The following is a 23,458-nucleotide window of genomic DNA, read 5'->3' as shown; positions in this document are numbered from 1 at the left end:
AAACAACTTAAATGTGTAACTTAACTAATATAATCAATAGGCACTGTCCTGATTCCTCTTTCCGATCGTTTAGTTATGTTATGTACGTTAGAAACAGATGTCATATATCCTGTAGATCAAGCAAACATATCTACTTAGCGTGTCAAATGAACTCGGTAAATTTCACTGAGATGTCCGTCTTCAATCGCAGCTTGTAGCTTTCGGGCGTCAATGTTTGTAAGTTGAAGTCAACAAAAACATTAAAAATGCCTCGTTACGTGATATTTAATTGCAACAACACAAAAATTATGAACACTCAAGGGCCTGAGACATATTTAAAATCACAGGCAAGTAACAACTACAGTACAAAATCTGACACGCTCGGCCGCCATACAAATAGATGAACTTGTTTCTTCTATCTAAATATAGTTCTGTGGTTAGAAACTATAATATTTGTACGAAACGAAATATACAGATTTTTCCATTTATTTTTGTCATTTTACTCAAAACAAGTAATGAATCATGAATTTTTTAATTGATTTTAAATAAGTAAATAAAGTAAATAATAAGTACAAAAAAAATCCACAGCACAGGCTTCGTCAAATATAGTATCTATGTCATGTCAAGTAGGTTATTAACATATATAAAAAAAAGGAACACAACATACACCTAAATCTAAAATAACCCTCCCTGGATCGTACCTGGCTCAAAAGTCCCCATTATACCCGCCGCATTTCCCCGCTGAACTGCAATGGAGACCTGTTGGACCAGATACGACCCAGAACGAGGATCGCAGCCCCTCTCCCGCAAACGACGCCCTAATTCCCTGAAAAAGGAGCGAGCCTCTGAACCCCAAGGCCCCGCTGTCTCAATTGCTACCGGCACAAAGTCATAAGCGGTTTCCAACGCGGAGTACTTTGTGTGCTTAGACTTTGCCGCGGACTCCGCCGCTGAGCCAGCACAACTTCAACTCATGAATTAAACATATAAATAGGTATACTGTTATAATATATTCAACTTCCTGATTTGCGAAATCTTAACAAACAAAGTTTTATAACTACGGATGTCTGGGTTTGAACCGAAAATTTCATTCTTTGGAAGAATCTATTGGTTTTTAGGGTTCCGTACCTCAAAAGGAAAAAACGGAACCCTTATAGGATCACTTTGTTGTCCGTCTGTCTGTCCGTCCGTCTGTCAAGACCCTTTTTCTCAGGAACGCGTGGAGGTATGAAGCTGAAATTTATATCAATTACTCAGGTCTACTGTCCCTTGAAGCTGTGAAAAAATCAAACTTCTAAGCCAACGCAATCAAAAGACACAGCCGTTTATGCCGCAAATTTTCGACACTTGCAAGGGAATCAAAACCTACAGGGTGCTTCCCGTGAACTCAGAATCTTGAAATTTGGTACGAAGCAACGTCTTATAGCATAGATAAAGGAAAAATTACGAAAACCATAAATTTTTAGTTACATCACATAATATATTTTTTTTTAATAATTTTAACCTTACTACCCATTTCCTCATAAACGCGTAGAGGTATTAAATTGAAATTCATACCAAATACTCAGGTCTATAATACCTTTAAGCTGTAACAAAATCAAACTTCTATGTCAACGCAATCAAAAGAAACAGCAATTTAAGCTGCATATTACGGAACCCTCGGTGCGCGAGTCCGACTCGCACTTGGCCGGTTTTTTTCATAAAAAAATCCTAAAAATTCTTAGAGCCAATCCAAGTAATTTATTTGAAAATCTCATCATCATCTTAACAGTGCGTCGGACGATATCTTTCACAAAAGTGATGATATCATTCACAAAAGTGCCGATATCGTCCGACGAACTGTTAAAAAAAAAAACACAATTTTACTGCGGATAAAAATCCATAGCTGTTAAAATAGTGTTAGAGGAGTTACAGACTAATTTTTATACCTTAATTTTAATTTCTTAACTCATCCCATGGATACATTTAAGCCGCCATCTATGATTTTTGGCTTTGAAATCCTTCGTACATCTGCACGGGAAGCATGGTCGCGCGATAAATGATAAAACATCTGGTCGTCCCTATCGCACTTACTAATAGTGCGATAGGGACGGCCTGATATTTTATCGTCTATCGCGGGACCATGCTTCCCGTGCTGATATCGTATCAGATAATGTGAAAACGCACGTACGCTCAGCAAATCCTGCTAAGTTGCTAGACAAAGACCTAGTTATGATATGATTACAAAATAGCAAAGCGGATGTGACCAGAGACAATGCTTCTGCAGGACATTGTGATATGTCAGACAATGTCGGAAAGGTTAATAGATGCAGGTGTTGCAAAAATACTGGGCCGCAACCCGGCCGAGATAGGCGATGACGTTTAGTTTATGAAATACTAGCTTTTGCCCGCGGCTTCGCTCAAAAATTGCGGAATGCTCCATACAAACTTCCATCCCCCCATTTTAGGGAAGGGGGGGGGGGGTTACAAAGAGACAAAAAGTAGCCTACGTCACTCTCCATCCCCTTAACTATCTCCACTTAAAAAAACACGACAATTCGTCGCTCCGTTTTGCCGTGAAAGACGGACAAACAGACACACACACTTTCCCATTTGTAATATTACTATGGATTTTGACCAGGATCAAGAAAGATAAGCTTAATTATAAAACCTATGGATTAGGTCAATTGAAGTTTTGGGAATTATCAGCAAACATTAAAAACCGATTAATTTTGTTCCGTTTTCCTATCCGTGACGTGACTGGTGCTGCGTAGGCGCAGATGACGTGTTTTCAAGCTAAAAGTAATGAAATTGTCGTCATATTTAATCAAAGTGACCTATGTGAATTTAGATAAGGTATTTTGTTACTAAGTAACAGATTTTTCGTGTCATTTTCGTCATAGACCTAACTATTTATTTGTAAAACCATGGTCAAGTATTTACATTTTTTTATATTTTTTATTATGACAGCAAACAGTCATTACATCAAAAGATACAATAGATGGAACACAGAAAAGACAAACAGTGCCGAAAATTTTACAAATAGATTGTTCAACTATGAAAGTTGATACTGAGCGGTAGAAAAATAGGTATACATAATACATATCTCAAGTCCGTATAGTCGCTTATTCGCATTGCGCCCAATGCGAATAAGCGACTATACGTACTGATACTGATATATATAAGTATAAGGCTGTTTTTTACGGCATGAAATACCTAAAATTAAAAATAGGTGGAAACATTGACCAAACCCTCCAGGGTCAGTTCAATAGGCTACCTAACATATTTTACTCGATATTAGCTATAGCAAAAATTCTGGTACTTATACATATTTTCGACGCAATGTAGGTAAAACTAACTGGTTGTAGTATTGACCTTTCTAATAGTTTTTGTAATTGGGCGTTTTCCAAATTAAATCCCGAATATCGAATTTCACCAGATCTGGACGTGTTTGGGCTCATTCTTCTCAGAATCACGAGCTGATTCGATCCCGACGATAAAAAAATGTGTCCTAATTTTTTTTTCCTTTTACGTCACGATTTTAGTATGAACTACTCGTAGTTCGAGTTTCCAATAAGTCACGCTCGCGTGACTTATTGGAAACTCGAATTTTGTATGGAAAATTTGGGACACATTTTTTTTTCGTTTGTTCTCAATCCTCTTGAATACCATGCCTATCGTGTGTGTTGCTGCGTGTGTAGCCGAATGCACAAATGCTCACGAAACTAAACGCTCGTAGATATTTATCTCTATCGCTCTTGCGTATTGGAGGGACAGAGCCAGACTACCTTTCGCGGCGTTTCGTTTTCGTTTCGCATCGCAGAAATGCCATTCGGCTAGCGCACCTGCGATATCTACGAGCGTTTCGTTTCGTGAGCGTTTGTGTCATTCGGCTACGCACCCTGTTGTGTCATCGCAGCGAAGTATCGCAGTGATGGTTGACTGGTAGAGAATTCCTTAAGGCATTAAGTCCGCCATTTGTACAAAAGTTTACGAGTAGGTTGCAGCCGGGCGCATTAGTCGGCGTCAAACGGTCAAATGCATTGTAAACTTGAATGTAATCAAATTTAATGTTAAATGGAATAGACGTCTAAACTTACCGCGTTCTCTTGTTTGTCGTAAGGTGTCGAGAATTGTATCTGACTCATCTTAGAGTCCTTCGCATCGCCGTTCGGCGACGGAGGCGAGGTCTCTCTGTAACAATCAAAAATGCACGTTAATATCATAAATACATACATTAAAAAACAAATCTAAGGTGCCACCAGGGCCCAGGTAGCTAAAGGCAGAATAAGGTAACGGCGGCTATCAACGCGGGTATCAAAATCGACGTCCATTACCGCCGCATTTGCAAATACGCATTTTATAGGCAAACCGACCAATTTCTTAAAAAAAAGTTACTCACACAAAGGAAGCCTGTTTAGTTGACTAACGCACATATAGGCGATAGAGAGTGTGAATGAAAGAAGACGCTCGCTATTTGACAGTTTTTGCCACGGGGCCGCGAGAAGAGGTTGTGTCATACTGACGTGGGACGCTAAACCTAAGTGAACTCCAATCTCATTTAGTAGTTTACGTAATAATTATGGCAAAGAGGTGAAAGTTATGCATTTCAAATTATTGTTTATAGTTTTCTACATGACTTCTGAGTACTTTTTACGTATTGTTTAGCCTGGAAATGTGTTTAAAGTGGAAATTAAAAGACAGCGGTGAAAGGCGCCATTTCGTGAGTAGATTCTATTACTGTGGTATACCACAGTAATAGTTAAAGTAGTGATATTAGTTCCTTTTGCTTTATTTTAAGTATATGTGATCAGTTATATAATGTCTTACAGTTGTTTCAATCTTGATCTATTCACGCTATCAAAGAACTATTTACGCGGTATGAAAATTATTCAACAAAACCTTAATTTTTAGCAAAAACTTCATGACTGATTTCGTAGTTTCTATGAAAACCGTTAATTTGTCAATTTTTTTAAACATTGACATAAAGTCTGATGCTTACTTACCAGTTATGTAAACTTGGTTTTAATATAAGGTTGCAATATTTTATTTTGATTTGTAATGAAAATAAATCTGTATGACTTTGTTTTTATGGGTCGGAATTAGATTTTATAATACTCCAATTTATGCCTATTACCGATGGTACAATCAGATAACCCTCGGTAATAGAATATATAAGAATCTATTACCGATCCATGCAATATTTGTTTGGGTCGGTAATGGGTTCCTATAGAAGTATCTATTACCGAGCGACATATTAGTCTTGTATCAAAATATGACATTTAGTGTACCGTAAGTACAGATTTCTTAGGTGAAACTGAGTCTTCTGTGGGTATTCATAAAGGAGGATAGTATAGGTATATGTATTTGTCATAATTTGTATATTCAACCGTCGGTATTAAGCTCCGAATTTTGAGATGGGTTTCTATTTACCGATGGTAGAAAAACACTGTCATTCATACCCTCGGTAATGAAATCTCAATTCGCGTTAATAGAACTGCAGCCTGTTCATTACCACGGTAATAGAAAATTTAGGTATGTTGACTTCAATAATCATTTTATGACATATAATAAACTAAAATGATCCTAAAACTCTTCAAAACTAATAGTTCAATAAATACTCTTCCATAAAAAAAATATTTGTGGTCGTTAATGAGCTTTGATACCCTTAATTTTTTGGTATCTTTTGAAATCTTCCTTAAGTACCACGTTAATAGGCGCCATTACCTTAATAACCTAAAAACCACAAAATTAAAATTTTGAAAAACCCCGCCATAGTGGACCGATTTTCATGAAACATGGCCAAGAACACTCCCGACTAATTCAGCTTTCAAACAAAAAAAAAATAAATCTGTTCATCCGTTCGGGAGCTATGATGCCATAGACAGACACACACAAACAGACAGACACGTCAAACAGCACACCCCCGTCGTTTTTGCGTCGGGGGTTAAAAATGCAAAAATAGCAAAAAAAAAAATCGGTTTTATGGGCTCGTTCGCAAAACCAATCATTCAATACTTTTCTGTCACCCATCATTTCATTGTTGTTTTTTTAGTTTTTTTTAAAGTAACGTATAATACAAAACAAGAAAACAAGGGCTATAAAAAGTAACAACTGTATAAAAACATCCTGTACACGGTCAAAGACCTTTTTGACTTATCATGCATAATTGCATATACATCTTAAAGGCAATTTAAATATTTTTTCCCCTCACTAGCTCGGAAACACGTGTTTTGTTCTTTAATACCAGCGGGTAAAAACGCATTTTATCCACTAGTGGGTAAAGTACTTTGACCTTGAATAAAGTCGAATTAACTGCTTTAAAATTGATAAAAGTAGGTGAATCTAGTAATAAAGATGATTTACCACCTGTGGAACTACTGGAAGCAGTGATAAGACGCATTTTTTTTGCGTTGTAGTTTCCTCGCTATAGTGAGGGGAAAAGTTTTGTGTTACACTCGGGTGCAAATGTATTTTACTTCTCGGTTGTTAAAAAACTCGCAAGTTCAGGATTCTATTCTCGAACCACTCGCTTCGCTCGTGGTTCAACTATATAATCCTTTCACTTGCTCGTTTTTCAGTTCCACACTCGGCGTTAAAATACAACTTTGCCCCCTTGTATAACAAATAACTATTGTACTTATTCATAAATAAATATAGTCGTAAACTTGGTTGCCCTGAAAACCAACGCCATGGGTCAGTCATCGCATCGGCATATGCTCACTGACATCCAGTTTGTGAAGAGTTGTGTTGTAACTCCATACATCAGAAAATGCGAGTTATTTGTATAGGCATGGTTAAGTGACATCTAGCGACAATCACGCGTCAACTAGCGTAAATTATCAGTACTGCTACTTGTCAATAGATGTCGAGAGGAACGAAAAGGCAAATGCTCACCAATTTTTAGCTAATATTACAATAGTATTAATCAGTATTCTGTTTTCAATTCCTTCTGCTTGTAATACAATGACACTGTGACACCTACGCTATTTACGTTTACGCTATTTGACGCGTGATTGACGCGTGATTGTTGCTAGATGTCACTTAAGAGGATACGGTAGCGAAAATGCTAAAATGGAAAGGAGCTCCCCTTTCAACTTGGGAATTTTAGTTAAATATACAAGTGTTATTAACTAGATTTATCGAAAAAAAATTGTCCATTAATAACAACTCAGTCAAAAGATATTTCAAAAAAATCTTTAAAATCGAGGTTCCACTCTCGACTCTTTCCTCCTTCAAAACTTAATCAATCGGAACGAAATTTGAGAATCTGAATAACAATGAGACAATCTATGTCGGACCGTTTAGCTTTTTTGGTTAATTGTTACCAATCTTGAGTATCACACCTTTTTTTGCGCCACAATGAAAAAGGCCGTTTTTGAAATTTTTTGATTGGCTCTAGAATCTATAAAAAGCAGAATATCAAAAAAATCAAAACGGTCCGACACAGATATAAATAATACCAATCTGTGTTGAAAATATCATTGCTCTATCTTCAAAAACCAGGGAGGAAATAGTCGAGAGCGTTTGTATGGAGAATTGACCCCTACCGTATCGTCTTAACTATGCCTATACAAATAACTCGCATTTACTGGTGTATGGAGTTACAGCTCTTCCCTTACTTATTCCTCTATGAGTTTGGTGTATAGACTGTGTTATAGACTAAGATGTAATAGGTTAAGTTTTAATACACCAAATAAACGTTTTCTTTCTAACTTTGTGTGGTCCTAAATCAAGCGTATAAATTGAATGGACAATAGGCTAGTTTCCTACTAGTCAAATCAGCTTCTTTTTAAGAACTGTCAAAACGATTTGCTAATATGGAATTACTATGAAATACTGACGAGTGACGTCACGGTCAATTAATTTCCTTTATATCTTTCTCTTTGACTTATTAAATAGAAATTATGTTTAAGAGGATACGGTAGCGAAAATGCTTAAATAGAAAGGAGCCCCCCTTTCAACTTGGGAATTTTAGTTAAATATACAAGTGTTATTAACTAGATTTATCGAAAAAAAATGTCCATTAAGAACAACTCAGTCAAAAGACATTTCAAAAAAATCTTTAAAATCGAGGTTCCGCTCTCGACTCTTTCCTCCTTCAAAACTTAATCAATCGTAACCAAATTTGAGAATCTGAATAACAATGAAATAATCTATGTCGGACCGTTTTGTTTTTTTGGTTAATTGTTACCAATCTTGAGTATCACACCTTTTTTGCGCCACAATGAAAAAGGCCGTTTTTGGAAATTTTTGATTGGCTCTAGAGTCTTTAAAAAGCAGAATATCAAAAAAATCAAAACGGTCCGACACAGATAAAAATAATAACAATCTGTGTTGAAAAAATCATTGCTCTATCTTCAAAAACCAGGGAGGAAATAGTCGAGAGCGTTTGTATGGAGAATTGACCCCTACCGTATCGTCTTAAGAGCCCGTCACGATGGGTAAAAATTCAGTATCTGTCAAATTACCCCATTTACACACACTAACGCACGTCACACTCACCAACATACTTTTCGCACACTACCGCAATTTACTGGAAGAGGTCAGTGACCTAAGTGAGAGGAACTTAAGACAGGTCTATTAGTTTCACTGAAGATCAGTTGTAACGTTAAAATCCCATCAAAACCAAAAAAGGGAAATATGAGCCAAGTTCAATATTATATATGCCTTGGTTGTTGGCGTCAACGACAAAAGCAGAGAGATCTAAACGGGTGCCAAGTTCAATGGCAGTCCTCAAAATGTTTTATGACAATTGATGACATAAAATATCATTTCTTATAACTTTTATAATAGAATAGAATAGAATATAATTAATTTATTCGTTAACACACACACAAAATAAACGTTACAAATAATAAGACATAAACAAGAAGGAGATCCAACGAAATGGTCTAATCTTCCGATCAGACCATCCGGTGAAACAATCACGATAGGCACATAATATGTATGTCACAAATATCAATATAAGAGCCAAATTTAAGACGTTTATATGAAATAGTTTTTGTTGTGAGGACGCCCATAGAGGCTCCAAATAGTTCGTGTAACACACGCGATATTGTCTGCCAGTTCGGTTACTTGAACTTGGCTTGACACGCTGCCGCGTGTTTAGATTGCGGACAGTGTCAATTTAGTGTTACCATCTCACACGAATTGACTCCGATTATTTTTCAAAATAAATTTGTGCAAACACCATATAAAATCAAAACAACTCTGGTGTAAAAAACAGTGCTTCGTTTATTCTAATTATAAATGGTTAAACCCTTTTCCGAATGAATTAAAATAATTCACTGTTCCTGATCGGTTTAGCCATTATAACATCCGTTATAAATGCACTGAGACAAAGGTTGAGGTTATGTATGAACAGAGGTTGACAGTCAGTTTACATGTAAAATTGTTGCCATATATAGAATTCTTCATTAAAATAATAATTTTCAAAATTTAGTTAAAGTTGTCTGAATCTATAAGGTTACGTGCCCCGTGTGCAAACACCATTTAAAAATTATATTGAACGTAAGAAGGTAAGTCATACAGAACAATTTTGTGATAACATAATATATTATTACAATTAATAATTTCGCCATTTATGTAAATAATCGTTTATAGAATATAATTATAATGATTAGTTCTGTTAGTTTTTTCATACGCCACACTGAATGTCTCTTCGCGATAGAGAATGTTACACACACTGACACACTAAAGAATGTGACCAGTATAATGAAAATAAAGTCCAACGAGTTAAAATTAATTTTAAAACTCTTTCATTTTAATAAAGTTTAGAAGACAAAAAATACCTATATTTCTTATCATTGTATTAAAGTTACATATATTTTTTTATTTCTCAACAATAATAAGTAGTAAACAACACAAAAAAAAACGATTTTAAACTGAGACTCTTTTAGACGTGACGATATTTATTTACCTTATTACTTTTGAATACATTCATAGCACTGGCAATCTTTTTGTATCCGTATATGATTTCCAGTGTCAAAAACAAATGTCATTGGAGCAAATTTGGCGACACGTCCGCTCCGAACGAGCCCGATCGGGCGTCTGACTCCATAGAATCTGTTCACAGTTTTGACGTTTGTATGGAAAATTTACGAAAGTTTATATTCAACATTGATTTTATTCGTTCTCTTTGTAAGGAAAAATATGAAAAGGTAATAATTCTGTAGTCCAGTTATCTAGCTTATAAAATAACATTATTTTAAAAATAAAACACGGTCGTACATATTCAAATTTATGAAGATGCCGACAGGGGCCGACCGCATTTTAGTTACAACTTTAAGTAAGTATGTATCTAAAATTAGAAGTGTTTCCTGATTTGTATTACACACTATTTTGCATACACATACTTAAAGTTTATAATTATCAAGAAAGCCTTTTGTTTGCCTAAAAGGTTTTCGAAGTAATTGACATTTGATTCGAAGTATTTTTAGACAAATATTGATGTCGTTTAACTTCCATTTACTGTATTTTAGTAGCATGATAACACACATGTAAACTACTGAATTTTTAGTTTAGGATATAAGTAATGCGACAACATCAATTTTAGCAGCCTAAAGTATACAAAATTGAGCTCAGCTCACTCAGACGTGAGCACTATTTGCGGGTTTTCTTAAACTAGCGTCAGGAAAAAAATCATAATTAATTCAGGGAGTAACTTTTCCTTGATGTTAACTACTGATTTTGTAGATAAGAATACGCGCTGTTAAAAACAAGTGCTTTTCTTATCAATAAGTATATACTGAAACTAAAACCGGACGTAGAAAACTACCAATTTTACGATTTTCTACTTTTTGATATTGACGGCTTCTCTTAAGTATAGGAAACTAGCGTCACACACTTGTTCAGTAATTATCTTTATTTTTTTAATAACTCGATAACCGTAAGAGTTAGGACGCTAGTTTCTTAGAGAAATTAATTGATCTAAAAACCTTCCCTTAAAGTTAACGGAATTCAATAATAACAGGTTGTATATGAAAGAGGCGCGTTTCTAGCACACATTCTAAGCTCGTGTAGGTGAACGCGTACTATGGTTGTATGTATGAGTGAGATATGACAGGTCGACTGTTTGCGTTTTTGACTGGCGGTAACTGTGAGGTAACCGAGAGGGGGTGGGCGTCGCTTTCAGCGGGGAGCGGAAGTGGTCATACTGTACGATACTAAGTAGTCTTTATTGTACTGTGTCTTAGGCCTCCGTGGCTCAGTTGTTCAGAACGATCGGACCGGTTTTCAGATCGCAGGTACAAAGCTTGCTAAAGGAGTGAATTTTCCTTTAATGTTCAAAATGTCTGTATCACAGAACTTTATTTAGATAGAAGAAACAAGTTCATCTATTTGTATAGGGGCCGAGCGTGTCAAATTTTGTACTGAAGTTGTTTCTTGCCTGTAATTTTAAATATGTCTCAGGCTCTTGATTGTTCATAATTTTTGTGTTGTTGCAATTGAATATCACGTAACGAGGCATTTTTTATGTTTTGATTGACTTCAACTTACAAAAATTGACGCCCGAAAGCTGCAAGCTGCGATTAAAGACGGACAACTCCACTGAGTTCATTTGACACGCTAAGTAGATACGTTTGCTTGATCTATGGTATATATGACATCTGTGGTCTGTATGTTATTTTAAACGTCAAACTTCTATGCAATTATGACGTTTACTACACAAATGGGGCCATCAAAATCGCTCAACTTTGCTTGGACTCCATCTTATTTTTTATTCAGCAAGCATAGGTATTCGCATTCAGCCACCGTACAGTATGACATTTCGTCCACGGTCACCATGGCGAAATTGTTACGATACATTACGCGTCCGAGCAATTAGAACTATAGCTGTCTCTTTCCAACTTGGGCTGACCTTGTAGTGCTGTTTCATAATGTGGCAATTAGGCTTGATAGTGTAATGTGAGGAATAAGGAACATCCTTATGAAGATGTGACGACTGGTCCGGCTCAGTCTGTAGTGACCCTGCCTGTTAAGCCGCGGTACTGGGTTCGAATCCCAGTAAGGGTATTTATTTGTGTAATGAACACAGATATTTGTTCCTGAGTCATGGATGTTTTCTATGTATATAAGTATTTATTTATATATTTAAGTATGTATGTATATCGTCGCTTAGCACCTATAGTACAAGCTTTGCTTAGTTTGGGGCTAAGTTGATATGTGTAAGTGTAAGGTGTCCACAATATTTATTCATTTATTTATTTATGTGACTCGTCTAACCGTTTTGTAGGTTCGTACTAATACTTGATGACAAATTTATGTTGGAAATAGTGTACTATACAGAAGTCCCCTTTTTTTCATTATAAATATTGAGGTTTATTACGTGTGCTAACCTTACTTAAGGATTTCCAATACAAAAGCACAGTATAAAAAAGAGTACTATCGTACAGTATGGCCACTTCCGCTCCCCGCTGAAAGCGCCGCCCACCCCCTCTCGGTTACCTCACAGTTAACGCCTGTCAAAAACGCCAACAGTCAACCTGTCATATCTCACTCATACAAGCATGGTACGCGTTTACCTATACGAGATTAGAATGTGTGCTAGGAACGCGCCTCTTTCATATATTTGATCGCCAGTGTCCGAGATGTGAGATGTGACAAAAGGGTGCTTTTGAATATTTGCAATAGAATATTTTTACCTAAATATTAGATGGAACGGATCACATTTGAACCATTAGGACCCTATTTAAAGTGTAATTTGATAATTCAAAATTGTTTTCTAAGCGGCTAAGGCCCACTTGCACCAATCAATTAACTCAGGGTTAGTTAGCTGCTATCTGTCAGATTTCATATAAAATGGCGGGTTAACCCGAGGTTAACCCACCATTGTGGCCCTAAAGGTTATAAATGTAACATACTCACAGTGGCCCTAAAACATAAATGTAACATACTATATATATCATATTATCTATGTCTGGTAATGAAATAAACTTTTTGTATTTTGTATTTGTACTTAAATTCTCCCGTTCTCAAGCAAAAGGTTTCATATGGTCGCTTCAGTCGCTTGAGCATTAAAATACTGTATCAAGTAATTTGTATAAAGATTAGTGAAATTTCGTCAAGTAGGTAAGTAAGCGAAGCGAACCTTTTACTTAAAAATGTCTCAATTATACTTTGAATACCTACAGATACACACTATGTATCGTAACACTATTAATCTCAAAGTAGGTCAACTATTCAACGAACGTGCGAAAATTTCCAATCGACATTTTTGTTATGTAAGAGCCATAGTATCGATGAGATCAATGATATAATAATATCTCATAACATGAATATTTCTAACAATCGATACGTCAGAATGTTATCTATTAGTAGAACTTTGTTTAACGACTTTAAGGAGAGTTTGTAACCTATTTATTGTATGGAAAATGTTTTTTATATTTATTTGATCCTTGACTGTTATGTTTTAATTCGTTTTTGTGTATTATTAATGCATGGCCCCTGATTTGGAAAAAAAACCTACGTAAGTTTTTATTTTAAAGTACCTAGGTACCTAAAGGTAGGTACATCGCCCTCGTGTTGGTTTGCATATGTAAGTCGAAAATTTATTAATTTTATTCTTAGAGGTGATTAAAAAAATGGAAAAATCAATCTCACCTAATGAAAAGTGCACCCAAAAAATGTGAATTTACTCTTGATTTAAAAGGATCCAAATTATACTGGGCTGAAAATAGACACACAGGAAGTGAGTTCCACACTTAGCCGTACGCATGATAAAGCTAAAATGCAAATTATTTAGTGCGAAGCAGTGGTTAAGAAGGTATCAGAATTTATAAGACGTCTGTACACGAGGGACCAAAGCGAGGGTCTACCATGACTGAACAATTTAATCCGGGACCTTCCTTCTTTACTTCCTCAGGAAAAGAGGAAAAGTCCTCACGACCCACAAGCCTGGTTCTTTCGTTTCGCAACCTCAAGTAGAGCGGCGCCGTTGATACGGTTCCACCGCTTTCCCTTTCTATTGGCCGTTAATTATTATTGAACTTGTTACTGGCCTTGTCTAGTTGGCATGCGCATGCGCAAGTCATATGGGGACTATTCGACAATCATCGCAATCCTTTGCGTCTATTGTAGACGATTTACGCGTTGCTGTTTAGACAACGGCATTGATTGTGGAGGTTTGCATTTTTGACAGAGAAAATTCGTGCCACCTGCGACTCGTTGTGCATTAATAATAATAGTAGGTATACATGAAAACGAATTAGGAACTTAACATTCATTTGTTTCATTCTATTTTGATGCTGTGACCAGGATCGGGAATTAATATAACAATATTTTTTTTTTTACAGTAAAAAGGATTGGGGAGGAAAGTGAAGGACTACACATATACGACCTCTTATTACTCGTATATGTGTAGTCCTTATTCTTCTAATATGCGAAGTTGAGGGAAGTTTCCAAAAACTGGGTGAATCGGGTTTTAGTTTAAAGTTTATTTGAATAACAATTTCTTAATAATCTTAAACTTCTTTAACATAAGAAATATTTACAGGATCTTAACATTTTGAAGCCATACTGTATTTACAATAGTAAAATCACACTTATTTCTACTATCTGGGGCCCATTTCTCAAAACTGAAAGTTACAAGTTACAAGCGGAAGTCTCTTTCCAACTTGTCATATTAGACATTGACAACCACTTGTAACTTGTAGCTTCGAGAAATGGGCCCCAGGATGTACTCTTGCAAGTCTTGCAAAGTTTAATGTCTAAACTTCTTCCGTTATACCGAAAGCGAAACTTTCTTCTAACATCACAATTCACAATATTTTATTTAAATACACATCTCTCATTACACTGGAATGTTATTCTTCCATACATTACTTTTCCTCAAGAAATACTGTAAATAATTATAGTTGCGTGTCTCACTAGATCCTCCTTCGAAAGTGCTGTGACGTACCGCGTACGTCAAAGTGTAGGGCCAGAGTGGACGATCGGAGCGGAGCGTTCGGCGGGGCGGGCTATGCAGCGTCGAGTCAGGACACTTGTATCGAGTTTCAATTGTTTGATATGCACGCCGCACGCCCCGTTTGAATGTGCACTAATTATGTATATGACGTTAGATAGGTTTTTGTTTATAGTTGATTCGAGATTTGTTTTAAAAATTATAAAAGTTTCTCAATGTCATGCCAGATGTGAAGGATTTTGACCTGTATCCGAACAAAGGTATTATAAAACTACGAGTATTTAGTGCTAATGAGGTTCAGAAAAGGGGACGGACTGAAAATCAGCGTTGCGCCGTCAATTTGTATCAAAATGGCTGCGCAGCATAACATGCTGAGCCCGTTCCTTTTGACATGCATGCTAGTTGTCTATTTTATTTTTTAATATTTTTTGTGTAAATGTTCAATTTTTATTTGTGTGTCAATAAATGTTTTCTTATTCTTATTCTTATTCTTATTCTAATATATTTTTAGTATTTTTACCTATATCTGTTTTTTAACCCCCGACGCAAAAACGAGTTTGACGTGTCTGTCTGTGTGTATGTCTGTCTGTCTGTTTGTCAGTCTGTTTGTCTGTGTGTGTCTGTCTGTGGCGTCGTAGCTCTCGAACGGATGAACCGATTTTGATTTAGTTTTTCTTTGTCTGAAAGCTGAGTTAGTCGGGAGTGTTCTTAGCCACAGACATACAAATAGACAGACAGACAAACAAACAGACAGACACGTCAAACTTATAACACCCCGTCGTTTTTGCGTCGGGGGTTAAAAATAAACCTAGAAAAATTGCGGAGTAGTATGAAAGGGGCTTAACTACACTGTATACACAAGTCTACTTCTACCCATTTAGCATACAAGTTGACGGAAAAACGTTACAAATGAATATAGCTAAGTATTTCTAGTACTGACGAGTCAATATCTGGTTTTTCTTTATCTGTATAATCATTGATAAAGGGACTTTACTAGTAATACTAGTATTCTACTAGTTGTTTACCATACTTGCCTGTCACGTGTTTCCGGGGTAACTATCGTATATTTCCGCTTACTGTGGTATCAATATACTACGCTTGTAAGTAATACCTTTGATAATACCATTTCATAAAATACTAGCTTTTGCCGGCCGCTTTAATCGCGTTAGAAAGAGGCAAAAAGTAGCCTATGTCACTCTCAATCCCTTCAACTATCTCCATTTAAAAAATCACGTCAATTCGTCGCTCCGCTTTGCCGTGAAGGACGGACAAACAAACAGACACACACACACTTTCCCATATTGATTAAAAATTAATTTAGAAAATGCTGCATTCAAACAATACTTTCAAGATGTGAGTAAGACATCACTACTGATGATCTGTCAGCGTCAAAAGTGAAGTTTATTCAATCACTATTAAAAAAATATATATATATATTCGAATTTAGATATAATATAATATTTCAAACATTAATGTCCGAATCGGGCCGAAATTATTTGAAATAGTATAAATTACCAAACGGATACAATATAAATTATAAATGTAATTAGAAACTTGATTGCTTACTAAAACCGCAGTATGGAATATTACTGAACGGAACAATACCTTAAGAACCAGTGCAAATTGCCGGTAACACTGGAATAATCATTTCCATATAATTAAGGCAGGATCTAGGTAATGAGTAATTCTGGAAAATCCACTTGGATAAAGGAATAAAGTAATAATCATAGTATTTGTAAGTAGATCAATTAATCTTGATTTTTATTGAATCTATACAATGATTATTCTAATAAGATTACTTATGATCTTATTTATTGTATTGTGAGTCATAAATAACATAATATAGGTACATACGTGTGTGGATTCCATAGGGGCCAAAAATTTATCCAGTTATGTAGTATCTGATCATACGAATCGTATAGCATATAGATACTCTGTCAAACAAGTCTGTCAGTAAATAAGAACAAAGAAAACTATAGGTATCATTTTCTATAGCACCCTAAAGAAAAGGATACATATAGTTTTCTTTGTTCTTATTTACTGACAGACTTGTTTCACAAAGATTAGGTAATCATTTTCTTAAAAAGTGTTATTATTATTATTAGTAGTAGTAGTAACTCTTTATTGTACAAAAAGACATTAAAAATAGCATATATTGAGATGTGAAGTACAAAGGCGAACTTATCCCTTTGAGGGATCTCTTCCAGTTAACCTTTGAGTAAATGAGAGAAAAAACATGAGAATGATTTAAGAGTAATTATTTTTTTTAATCTGGCCAAGCAGCGCCGTCCAACTTAATTTGCTCGCTCAGCGCATAAGCGTTGCGATTCAGCGAGGTAATGCTGCCACCATCTACGGAACACTGCCGAAGAGGGAATTTTTATTTTAGTTTTAATTTAGGCTATATTTAGATTTAGGTTTTAACTTTTATGGTTTATAACTTATTAGTTTATAATTTTTAATGTCTTATAAAAAATAAAGAAATACTTAAACTTAATTTGACGTCCAACTTAATGACGTTTAGGTAGGTAGGCTAAGTGATATGGACATATGTAATACATTGCGTGCTGAAATATTATGTATGAAAAAAATCTCATGTATTTAAAAAAAAAACGTGTAGTTAGGCTCCTTAGGTCCGATACATAAAAAAAACCAGTGCATATCTTTATTAAAAGTTTTGTGCTTTCGGGGGCCACACATTTTTTAAATTAGTTTTTTGATGAGTGCAATTTAATTGACACCGTTACTTACTTGAAAAGTTAAAGTTCATTTTCATACTTCAATGTCGCAAAACATCATGCCATCGCTTACACCTCCAAAAATTATTTGATTTTTCGCCGTATTATATTAGGATTAAGATATATAACTGCAAAAATAATTCCATCCACAATACCTTGAACAAACTTCGCTGAACGATTAAATCCAACTTTAATTGTAACCACAACACTTACAACCGACCCATTTTACACCTTGCATCGTTAACAATAAGGGTTACAAATGATTAACATATCTGGTTAATGATGTTTAAAACTCAGTTTAAGTTCGTTACCAATTTCAGATCTTAAATCTGTTACAATAAGCGTTACATCAGTAGTTCTCGAAAAGTTTGTACAAAAATTAAGGAAAAAGTTAAATTTGTTTTTATTATTCCTAATTTGTTACCAAGATTTTTTTTGATTAATTGAGATTTTAGTAAGTTTTATTCGTCATTAAGGTTCTCTAGTATCTATATTTTGTTAATTATAACAATTATCCTGTATATATCTTACGAAAGTTGACTTATATTACTACATTTTGGTAACAAAATAGTATCAATTAAAATTTGCTGACGTGGCTATGTACAAAGTTGACGGGAACTGCTGACAAATGGTCAGTCGTGTTGGTAATGTCTTAAGGCCGTTGGTTAATCTGAGTCTGATGATTCAGGCCTTGATCTAGGCCTACGGTTAAATGACGGGAGCATCACGCGAATCGTGCCTTTTAAAATTATTGTACAGTACAGGCCCCGTAGCCGAATGGCATTTCTCCGACGCCAAACGAAAGCGATACGCCGCTGGCTCTGTCGCGCCAATACGCAAGCGCGATAGAGATAGATATCTACTAGCGCTTCGTTTCGTGAGCGTTTCGTGAGCGATTGTGCCATTCGGCTAGCCACCCAGATGGTGCTATTTGCCCGCAATAGTACTCAAGGTGGTTCATATCGTGTCAGGTCGAAACTTCGGAGTCTGTACTGAAATCGTCGTACGATACACGTGCGAAAAGGAAATTCGTAACTCGTGTCGATTTAAAACACTCCCTTCGATCGTGTTTTAATCTATATGGTATACTATAATTCTTGAGGTTGACCAGTGTGCATGCTTCTATGTAACATGTATGTAGATATCTGCATAAACTTGATATTAAATAGCATAGTATTATGTGGCACCACGTCCACATTAAATTAATTAAGGCCAGACGTGCCAAAATCGCGGTGACACGCAACCTTCGTGTCGCAAGCGTTATGTCAGTCGACGAGATGCGTTCACACTCGAACTGTCATAACCACGTCATAACACTCATAACTACTACACTGTATGAGATCACAGGATAAGAGTTAATTATGGTACATGGCCGTTTTTAGATTTATTTTAGTTTAATTTTAGATTTATTTTAGTTTAATTTTAGATTTATTTTAGTTTTATTTTAGATTTATTTTAGTTTAATTTTAGATTTATTTTAGTTTAATTTTAGATTTATTTTAGTTTAATTTTAGATTTATTTTAGTTTAATTTTAGATTTATTAAGTTAAATTTTTATTTTAAGTTTAATTTTAGGATAATTTTAGATTTATTTAGTTTAATTTATCTGTAATATTATTTTATAATTGTATAAATATCTTATATAATTATATAAATATGTTCATTATGGTACTTGAAATATCAAAACTCCCTTGTGAGTGCTTGTGAGAATGATTTATTATGCGTGCCATTACTAAAGTAACTGTGCAAGTGTGATGAAAAAATAACCTAATTAATTACCTCTATATGGGGCATTTTAAAGATTTATTTTAAATTAACATGTTTCTTTTTTATTAAAAATAAATTAAATGGCTTATTAAAACATATCGTCACTACTTAAAAAAAAACTTGTATCTTCGTCTGTCAATGAAATAGTTATTTGTTATATAAGGGGGCAAAGTTGTATTTTAACGCCGAGTGTGGAATTGAAAAACGAGCAAGTGAAAGGATTCTATAGTTGAACCACGAGCGAAGCGAGTGGTTCGAGAATAGAATCCTGAACTTGCGAGTTTTTTAACACACGAGAAGTAAAATACATTTGCACCCGAGTGTAACACAAAACTTTTCTCCTCACTATAGCCAGGAAACTACAAAGCAAAAAATGCGTTTATCACTGCTTCCAGTAGTTCCACAGGTGGTAAATCATCTTTATTACTAGATTCACCTACTTTTATCAATTTTAAAGCAGTTAATTTGACTTTATTCAAGGTCAAATTACTTTACCCACTAGTGGATAAAATGCGTTTTTACCCGCTGGTATTAAAGGACAAAACACGTGTTTCCGAGCTAGTGAGGGGAAAAGAAAATTGTAGTAAGTACGTATGGATGGAATTCATATAGACTTACTGCGTTTTAACTTTGAGGAACAGCGTGAGATACGAGATTTTTTAAAAGTAGTGACGATATTTTGAATTAACCTAATTTAAGTGACTACATTAATATCATATTAAATGACTATTTTCCACATGTACCCATTTACGACTTACGCCATGACATATTTATTGATTTAAACTAACACGATCTTCACTCATATTAAATTAAAACGGGACTTAATCGCGTAAAACTTACGTTTTATATTTAACCCGACGTTTCGGACATGACATTACGTCCGTGGTCACGGGTAGACTTACGCATAAGGGTAAGTGCGTTTTCACATTATCCGATCCGATATCGGATGTCGGACCGATATCCCATACATTACAGGCGCCATCTTGGATTTTTTCTATTGAAATCCTTCCGACATCCGATATCGGATCGGATAATGTGAAAACGGTCTAAGGGGGTAAGTTTTACGCGATTAAGTCCCGTTTTAATTTAATAATATGACATATTTAGTTCACGCGTCACCCGATTCTCGTTTATACAATAATGTGCACTGTGCACTTCCGTCATGAAGACATTTTTAACACTCCCACGGCTCAGTTCTCACCTTTACATAACTGGTTATGCTATTAACTAGTATTACTTTGCAAAAATATCGATGTTTGCAAAACTTTTACTTGATCAGAAAGTAAATAGAGCGAGGAATTTTACATAATATATTTTACAAGTTAGCACGCTCTCTAAATATACGAAAAAATCTAAGCATTGCCAAATTAATACGATATGGATTGGACAGTTATGTCACTTCTGACACTGACATCCAAGCCATATCGGATTTAGAGCAAATTTTTGACATATACCTTTTTTATACCTCGTCGGTGGCAAACAATACTTCTGACAATAAGGAAGTACTAGCTATTGCATACCTAATTTATCTTATCTTATACTTTTAAACGAGCAATTCTTGTATATTTATTTATTTATATATATCGACGATCTCGGAAACCGCTCTAACGATTTCGCCGAAATTTGTTATGTGGGGGTTTTCGGGGGTGAAAAATCGATCTAGCGTAGCCTTAGATCCCGGAAAACGCGAATTTTCGAGTTTTCATGAGTTTTTCTTTCGCGGTAGTAAACATAAAATATGGTCGTTAATTTCGCCGCGCGCGCATCGATTCCGCTTAGCTCAGTCGTACGAAGTCGGTCTAATGTACGCAGATAGATCGTAGGTGTCAGGGTTTCGAATCCCGGCCAGAAATAAAATTTTTGTTTCTTGTCTTTTTTTTGTTTTTGTATGTATAAGAGTTTTTTTTATCTATTAAAGACGTGATATATTAAAATAGAACCGAGCGAAGCTCGGTCGCTCAGATATTGTACTATCTAATAGAACACACATTTAATAACTACATCATAAAACGCAATTATGTATGTATTGAGATTAGAATCGCCATTTCGAACTTAAATTACATATTTAAAAACTTTAAAACAATATGCAATAAAACGGAACAAGTACTAGTTAAATTTTATTAAGCATTAGACACGCAACTAATATAGTGTAGGCATAAATAGATATAATACCTACTAGTATGTACGTAAGCACTACTTTATACCTACTTAAATAATTAATGCAGTATAATATTACTTACAACCTAGCGGTAAGAGCGTGCCACTTTCGATCCGAAAGTCGCGGGTTCGAACCCCGGCTCGTACCAATGAGTTTTTCGGAACTTACGTGCGAAATGTCATTTGATATTTGCCAGTCGCTTTTCGGTGAAGGAAAACATCGTGAGGAAACCGGACTAATTCCAATAAGGCCTAGTTACCCTCCGGGTTGGAAGGTCAGATGGCAGTCGCTTTCGTAAAACTAGTGCCTACGCCAAATCTTGGGATTAGTTGTCAAAGCGGACCCCAGGCTCCCATGAGCCGTGGCAAATGCCGGGATAACGCAAGGAGGATGATGAATATTACTTACAACATACCTACTTGAAGCTTCTGAAATAAAACAAGCAGTCACGTCACTATGTGTTATTTTTGTATGAATGACATGACCACACTTGGGGCAAATAGGTATTTACGACATACTAAGCAAGTAAAACGTCCGCATTGACAACAAATCCCAAGATTTGGCGTAGGCACTAGTTTTACGAAAGCGACTGCCATCTGACCTTCCAACCCGAAGGGTAACTAGGCATTGGAATTAGTCCGGTTTCCTCACGATCAATAATTTCACTGAACAGTAAGTAATATTATTGTCGTCATTCAGGAGTGGCTCGGTCGTAAAAAATATTTAGAAATTATAACCTAAATATTCGCCCCTCAGACAAATGTCGATACATAACTAAATATCCATACTGTATAATTAAATTATAATTACAACTAGCTTTTGCCCGCGGCTTCGCTCGCGTTAGAAAGAGACAAATAGTAGCCTATGTCACTCTCCATCCCTTCAACTATCTCCACTTAAAAAATCACGACAATTCATCGCTCCGTTTTGCCGTGAAAGGCGGACAAACAAACAGACAACACACTTTCCCATTTATAATATTAGTATGGATGGATATACACACATTACATTAAACAGTATACACACACAGAGAAATTTGCATTGTGAATTTAACAAGTTCGACTTGTTGCGGTTTATCCGTTTGAATCAGCCAAACGTATGTTTAAAACAATATGTGTCAGGTTGTTTTTATAAAATCGACTTGTTGATTCAAATATATTGCCGATTCAAATGACAAGTAGCTTGTTGTTTGAACCAAAGAGCACGTAGGCGCTATTTTAACCAAAAAACTTGTTGAACGAACATGAAAACTGGTTGTATTTTTTCTCAGTGCACCTACATAGCGCTACTCTTTGTATGAACTACATACACCAAGCACGTGAATCAGTAATAAGGAAAGAAGGCCTATCCCCAGCTCAATGCTAATGCAAGCTCGCATTAATAACGTTTCGATATAAAGAAGCGTGCCATTACAATTACTGTTTATTTGCTTACAAAGTAATGTTTCCGGGTACAGGGTTGTCACTTAAGACAGTTTTTTTTGGGTAAGATTTTGCCCGTGTGGTGACGGGTTAAGAGTTTCACCACCCCATGTCTCCCCGTGGGTGTCGTAGAAGTCGACTGTGGGATTTGGGTGAAATTGTGGCGCAGGCGAGAGGCTGGCAACCTGTCACTGCAATGTCACAATTTTTCGTTTTCTTTCAGCCCCTTAATTGCCAAGAGTGGCACTGAGACTTTAGCAGTTTCATGTGCTCTGTCTACCCCTTTATGGGATACAGGCGTGATTGTATGTATGTATGTAAGATTTTGAGTTATTTTTATTAGACTGTTTAAGTGATAGGGACCATTAACACACAGTGTTTTTCAACACCTGGTGCCGTAGCCGAATGGCATTTTTGCGACGCGAAACGAAAACGAAACGCCGCGAAGGTAGTCTGGCTCTGTCGCGCCAATACGCAAGAGCGATAGAGATAGATATCTACGAGCGTT

At 35.8% G+C, this 23,458-nt stretch overlaps 1 protein-coding gene across 2 annotated transcripts in view; it reads right to left on the bottom strand.

Annotated features, from left to right (window-relative positions):
* Nucleotides 1–23,458, bottom strand: part of LOC125238257 (ABC transporter G family member 23) — a 165,317-nt gene that overhangs the window by 50,294 nt on the left and 91,565 nt on the right. For both annotated transcript variants that reach the window (XM_048145533.1, XM_048145534.1), the window contains one exon: nucleotides 4,059–4,152. In XM_048145533.1, the coding sequence (XP_048001490.1) occupies nucleotides 4,059–4,152 (94 nt within the window). The remainder of the gene's footprint in view (nucleotides 1–4,058; nucleotides 4,153–23,458) is intronic.

The sequence above is a fragment of the Leguminivora glycinivorella genome, chromosome 23, assembly GCF_023078275.1.
Source record: "Leguminivora glycinivorella isolate SPB_JAAS2020 chromosome 23, LegGlyc_1.1, whole genome shotgun sequence".
NCBI classification, from domain to species: Eukaryota; Metazoa; Arthropoda; class Insecta; order Lepidoptera; family Tortricidae; genus Leguminivora; species Leguminivora glycinivorella.
The sequence above is the reverse complement of the archived record's forward strand: the minus strand, read 5'-3'. Positions and strand labels throughout refer to the sequence as shown.